The following is a 6,621-nucleotide window of genomic DNA, read 5'->3' as shown; positions in this document are numbered from 1 at the left end:
CGTACGGCGGCAGGCGCCTCGGACTGAGCCTCCGCAACTGACGCTCCAAGTCGTCAACTCGTTCGGTTAATGCCGACAGCTCGTCAGGAAGAGGTTGTACCGCAGCGAGCACATCATCGAAACCAACAGCAGCCTCGAGGCGACGTTGAGCGTGTACATCGCCGTGGAGAGGAGGCGCAACGCTGAGCTGCACTTGGTGACGAGCTATAGAGATCAAGTACGGAAATTGTCGAGGTCATCATGTGATCGACCGATGCCTCCGTATTTTCAGCCAGCATGGCGCGCAGCGAATCTTCACTGAGTGGTGGTGTACAACCAGCAGGCGCAGGAGGAGCAGCAGGAGCCATTGCCGCGGATTCAGCGACGACGGGGAGTGCTGCAGGAGCTACCGCAGGGAGTGAAGAGTCCGGGGAAGGAAGCGCCGAAGGACCAGTTGATGACGCCGCTGTCGGAGGAAGTGTAGCAGACTGAGGGACGTTCAAACCCTCGGTCTTGCCCTCCTGAGAAACAAGTCGAGTAATGCGAGGTGATGAGCAAGGTGCCGATGATTCCAGAGATTGATGAGCTGACATACCTCCAGCTGTTCACGTTCGCGACGTCTACGAGGATTGAGACGCTGAAACGCGTCGGACACGGCTCGATTCAGACGCTTGGACATACGGTGGCGAAATGGTGAATTGAAGAATGAAGAAATGTCGCAACGGGCACCAGTACCGTGGCTTCCATTGCGACATGGGCAGTTGTGGTGTAGTGATTTCTCCGTAGTTGCGGAATATCACCCGTCGACAAAGACGTGACACCGCCCAAGATGTTCAAGCAACGAACCCTCGGTCATGTGATGTACGGAGACGCCAAGGTGCAAGGGACTCGACGGCGTCACTCCCGAGCTTTCAACGAGTTTTTAATACGGCCATATGTCACTGAATCCAGGCTGTCCTTATTAATAATAATGGACTAGCCGGATTCGCATTCAGCGGACCATCTACGGTACGAACCCTCAGTGGCGGTTGGGATGAGTTCGCGGAAGACTCAGCGACCCTTGAAAGGGACGTTCACCGTCTGGGACAGGGCGCGAACCGTTAAAGATGCTCATGCGACGGTGCAGACGACGCTTGGCATGCAAGAAGATTCATAACGGATCATTGTTCACTTGATATTTGTATACTTGATTAGGACTACTTATTAGGAATAGACCCGGAAGGGTAAGCTTAAATACAGAACAGAATTTCCACTCAAGCACACAGAGCGACGTCCGGCTTCAAGGTAAGCGTCAGGTCAAGCTTGTTTGAGTATGTTATGCCTGTCGGTGAACTCGAAGCTCTGTAGCGAGGGTTCATCCGGCAAGGCCAAGAGACTTTGTGTATTGGCCGATTATTATCGGGAGGTTTTACGTGACGGCTTATTGTTGCCTATTTGCACGACTGGGAGTGCTAGTATTGCATCCCTTTTATTCTTCCAGCCGAGTGTTGAACACTCGGTGATCTCGTAAAAGGCTTACCCGTGCCTGGTACCCTTTCGATGTTGGGACCACGAGGATTCAAAACACCTGCTAGCTTTGCTCGTGCTAGTAGCGTGTTCTTATTTTTACTGGTTGGCCTATATAAGTAGTTTACAAGGTCCAGTTTGTCCCGGTGCAAGGGCAGAACTGGGGTCTTCAGGTCCGCCCGAACGATCGTTAACTATCCTAGTAGACGTATTGTTGTGGAAACATCCTAACTACATCTGTAGCTAGCGTTCACGTTGGGATTTCCAACACCACAACAGGGCCCCAAAAAACCTGGATCAACAAGCAAGATGGGATCTCGGAGATCGAGAGTTGGGGGGTTGTTTGGTCGACAAGAAAGTTTCGCTGCTACTTGGACAAGAGAAAGTTCGACTTGTACACGGATCATTCGGCTCTCACCTGAGTCTTCAGGCCTGGAAACCATACTACGAACGCGAAGTTGGCACGGTGGGTTATGGCTGTCCAATCTGCAGTTTAAAGTGCATCACAAGCCTGGGACGGCGATGGGGCACGTTGACGGTCTGTCTCGCCTGGAGGCGGAACAAGTTAATGCGTTGCGCATGGTCTACCTACTGAACCCAGAAGAAGAGAACTTAGACGGTCAAGACTCAGTCGGGGAGCCGGTCAAAAATCCCGCTGAACCTGAGCTAGAGACGGAACCGGAGAGCCCAGGAGCGAGAACGGATGCAGAAGAAAAGGAGGACGATTCCGCTGAATGGATTCCTGAATCTCCTATGGAAAGTTTTCGCTTAGACATAGAGCGGTTCAAGAGTGAACATCAATCTGTGTCGTGGAATAAAACGCTCGTGGTGTTCCTGTTGGATGGTGCCCTTCCGCGGAACCCTTTCCTACGAGCTCGCGTAGTACGGATAGCGTCTCGGTATGTGGTCTGCTGCGTCGGTTTGTCAACTTACCAGCGCGAGTCGGGTCGGCTCGTACGGTTGCAGTGCTAGTGGTACATCCGTCTTATGTGGCGACGATCCTTCACTACTGTCACGCAGACATCCATTTCGTCTCATTTGGGATTGACTAAAACGACGGAGAAGATTAGAAGGCTGTCTTACTGGCCAGGCTGGCGTAAGGATGTAACTGAGTTTTTGCAACAAGTGTGGCAGTTGGAAATGTTCTCGACCATGGAGCGCAGAATTAATGCAACAAATGCCGGCGGTCGAACTGAGGGGACCGTTCAATTTGCTAGTCGTGGATGCTATCGAACCGTTACCAGTGACGGAAGGTGGAAACCGTTGTATTCTTCTGTTCGTACACTACTTCACGAGGTGGGCTGAGCGGTCGCGGTGAAACGGCTAGACTCTGTGACATTTGTGGATGTGATGGTGATTGGCGTCGTCGCTCGACACGGACTTCCGTCTCGACTGTTGAGCGACAACGGTTCGAACTTTACGTCGGAAGTGGCCAAGTCCTTTTATCAGACACTCGGTATCAAGAACCTATACGGTGCCGCGTATCATCCGCAAACCCAAGGTCTTGTGGAACGGTTCAACGGTACTCTTATAGGGATGATGAAGATGCACGTGAGCTAAGCTCAGAACGATTGGGATGTATACTTACCACGGGTGTTATTTGCCTACCGCACCGCCTACCATGAAGCGCTTGAAGACCCCCCTTTCTTCAGCTTGTACGGACGTGACCCCGCGTTACCACTAGACGTAGCTTTCCTGAACCTCGGAACGAAGTTAAAGAGTAACAAAATGGCCCAGTATAGAAGGGAACTGTACCGTTCGATGTGTGACTCTCGCCACCTAGTGGAGCGCCAGCTTTTGAAGGCTCAAGACAGACACGCTAGGCGGTTCGAGGATCTAGTGGAGGCGACGTGGGAGATCCCGTGTGGGTGTACCAGATTTTCAGGGCTCCGAGAGGTGAAACGAGGACGAAGAAGCTCGCTTACTCGTGGCACGGTCCTTATCGGATCTCTAGCAAAGTCGGGGAGAACGGTTACAAGGTTGCGATCCCCACATATCCCGACAAACTGGTAACCGTGAATGTGAACATATTTAGTATGTATCGAGGAAAATGGACTCGACCGTTCTTGGACGAAGTACCGCCTGGCACTGAGGAGACCGAAGACGGAAGTAGTAATGGCCCCCTGGATGAATCCAACCTCCTGCCTTCAAGCTTTGTGGAACGGTTAACTGTTGCTCGAGAAAACACGATCTTAGTGGGAGTCGAAACGCCTTTACTGGAAGTGATGGCTAAAAGGATTGTGAACCGTACTATGGAATACTTGGTTCTAGCTGCAAACTACGAGACTTTCTGGCTACAAACAACGGTTTTGATGCTGACTTATGCCCGGTTAGTGATGTCTTATGAAGCCGCTGAAAGGAAGAAGAAGGGTTTGACAGAGTTGCGAAGAGGTGCTCGATTGGCCGACGCTAATGCGGAAGTCGACGAGGACGTGTTGCATTTGATATAAGTGAAGTGATGAAGTTTTCGAGTCAGCAAAGAACGGTTACTCTGTGGAGATTAGAACGGGCACTCGAAAATTGGATGGTGGTGCGTGTTGGTGAGTATTTTTTTTGTGGTTTCGGACGGAACGATCTGACCTACGGGAACGGAAAAGAGAAACATGATATCGTTTCTCTAAAACGTAAACCTCGTCACGTGGGAGTTTGAGAGTCGGAAGAAGTCGACGACGGCTTTAATGGCTTGCTCGGCTTGTCACCTGCGTCGAACGCCGCTCCATTATCGGTGGAAAGGGGGATTTTCAGCAGCCTCATCGTCGTCTCCTTCGTCATCTTGGTCGTCAACGTCTTCGTTGATGTCTTCTTGAGCCTTTTCCTTGTCTTCTTCGTCGTCGTGGTCGCTGCCAGGGTGGCCCTCGTCTGGCTCCTGGTCTTCGTCGTCGGATGAGAGTCCCAAGTAGTACGCTAGATGCTTGGTGGGAGAGCTTGGAGGCTGATACTTGACAGGCGGGGACGGATTCAGGGCGGTGGACTCTCCGTTTTCTTCGAAGTCGAATCATCTTCCCCTTGTTCGGACGGCTGGAACGGTCGATCATTGTGCACAATAACGGGTTTGCCTGCTGTCAGCAGCATGGCGACTTCGACCTGAGTCACTCGAAGAGAACGATTAGAGAGGAGCGTCTTCCATGGACCACGGTTGCGATTGCCGAACCAGCTCTCTTTCGGAGGGTTGCTGCCTGAAACATCCAAAGCTACACGATCCAGGGCCTTGACCGAAAGTCGCAGGTTCTTGGGGCGCGTAGGATCAATCGCCAGACTCTTTTCGAGGAGTTCCGGGATGGACCGGGAGCTGCTGCTGTCCACTTCGAAGGGATCGAGGGCGTTGGCGATAACTTGATCGTAACGGCGGCGATGACGGACACCGAGGTCTTCTTGGGCAGGGAATTTGGAGTCGTCGCTAGCCCAGCTGGCGTGCTTGGCGGCCCTGCCTCCGAACTACATGAGGTCGTTGTGGACGGTGTCTTCGAACGCCGTGAGTATCCCGTAGTAGCCAATCTCTTCGAAGAAGGCGCTCAACAATTGCAGACGTGCTTGGAGCGCGCTTGCCTTCAACTTGCGGCGGGCGGCAGCGTTGTCCGTCGGCGGATATAGCGCGAGGAGTATGAACAGAAGTCGGAAGCACATCCAGAAGCGTCATAGCTTCCTGTGAAGCTCGGGGTGGTGCTTGGGGTCGTACCAGACGCGGTAGCTCTTCCATACGTGGCGGCGGCTTTCCCTGTCCCTCCGAGAACTTTACGAAGCGCTTGAAGTCGCGCTCAATAGTGGAGTCTACGCCGGTGGGGAGATCAAACGCGAAGCGAGGTTTGGCCTTTGCCTTCTTGGAAGTGCGCTGTTTCTTAGCTGGAAGTGGCTGGAGCGGTGTACGCGAGCTGGATCGCTAGGTGCGAGTTTGAATGACCGGTGTTTGGAAGACGGAGTGCTCTCGGACCTGGCCGGCGGACATGCTATCTGGGGAAGGTAGGATGAGAGCAGCGCTGTCCAACGGGGCCTGCGAAGTATCGCCAGCGAGAAGCCGAAGGACCAGGCGGTCAAGGGCGTCAAGCACGACTGAGTGACAGTTGGCAGATATTACGGCTCTGAGGCGGCTCCAGAACTCGATCATGAAGTGAAGAGGGGTGGCGTCGTCCGCCCCTCTGTCTTCGTCGTCGAGGTGAGTGCGGAGTTGGTCTTCGACCGTCGGAGGCGTTCCTGACTTCTTCGACGACTTGGTTATGGCGGCGTGAAGGCTTGAGGGCTACTTGCGGAATGCCTTTTAAGAAGTCTGCCCCCTGTGACACGACAGGGGGTTGCGGTAATGATGGCAGACATGGTGGTCAACGATAAGAAGCCACCGTTTTGATAGTGATGTGATATGACGTGACCAAGGGACGGTACCTTGGCTGATGCGCAGCCAGGTAAATTTGACTGACGGCTAGTGACGATGGAGAACGGATGGATCGTGGGTGTGATGGATTTATTCCTCGATTGTCGAGACTGGCGATGGATTACGCGAGAGATGGTGTGGGCGTGGAGTCAAAACGCTGTCGTGTCGACGTGTAGTTTTGGAGTAAAACTGGTTCTTAGGCATGCCTGGGTGTAGGTCGCTGTGGCGAGTGGTATCTTGGCTTGGACCGTCACCGAACCTCTCAGAAGTATGGTGCTTCGACTTTTCTTTCGGGCGGCGACTTCGTATACAAGTGGGCTAATATGTTAAGACTTTGTATTTCGCGCTATCGCAGCTATGTACGCAGGCCTGCCATACAAGACCAGCTCTGGAAAACGAAATGGTGGAAGACCTATCAGGCCGTACTGGCTACTCCTATGGTGGTGCTCGCTGTGAGGAAAGAGCACTTAGACGGTCTAGGGCGTCTATTGTACAAGTGGTTGGACGCCCTGTATGCGTACTGGTGCATGTTCTTACCTAAGGCGGTGACGTTGGCGTGGAAGACGACAGTGAAGTCTTGGTACGGTTTTGCTGTTGAGCTCCAAAGAACGTGGGCTCGTGCATGGTTCGTTGTGCGTATCTGGTGAGCCGTGGTGACGCTGATCGTCTACGCTACTTCTACGGAGTGCTGTTCCTGTATGAGATTGTCGATGGTGTTTGTCTAGGGTGGCCTGGAGTAGCGGTTTTAACGGTGACGACGAATTACAAGTTTG

General features: G+C 52.9%; 1 protein-coding gene across 1 annotated transcript; it reads right to left on the bottom strand.

The window, feature by feature from the left end:
* Positions 1-4,204: 4,204 nt before the first annotated feature.
* Positions 4,205-5,587, bottom strand: PITG_18660 (uncharacterized protein; the record flags this gene model as incomplete). Its single annotated transcript, XM_002997249.1, has 4 exons — positions 4,205-4,417; positions 4,570-4,920; positions 5,162-5,335; positions 5,384-5,587. The coding sequence occupies 4 exons, from the start codon at positions 5,585-5,587 to the stop codon at positions 4,205-4,207; spliced, it is 942 nt and encodes a 313-aa protein (XP_002997295.1).
* Positions 5,588-6,621: the final 1,034 nt, after the last annotated feature.

The sequence above is a fragment of the Phytophthora infestans genome, genomic scaffold (assembly GCF_000142945.1).
Source record: "Phytophthora infestans T30-4 supercont1.79 genomic scaffold, whole genome shotgun sequence".
NCBI lineage: Eukaryota > Oomycota > Peronosporomycetes > Peronosporales > Peronosporaceae > Phytophthora > Phytophthora infestans.
Note: the sequence above shows the minus strand (reverse complement) of the source record. Positions and strands in the feature narration are given on the sequence as shown.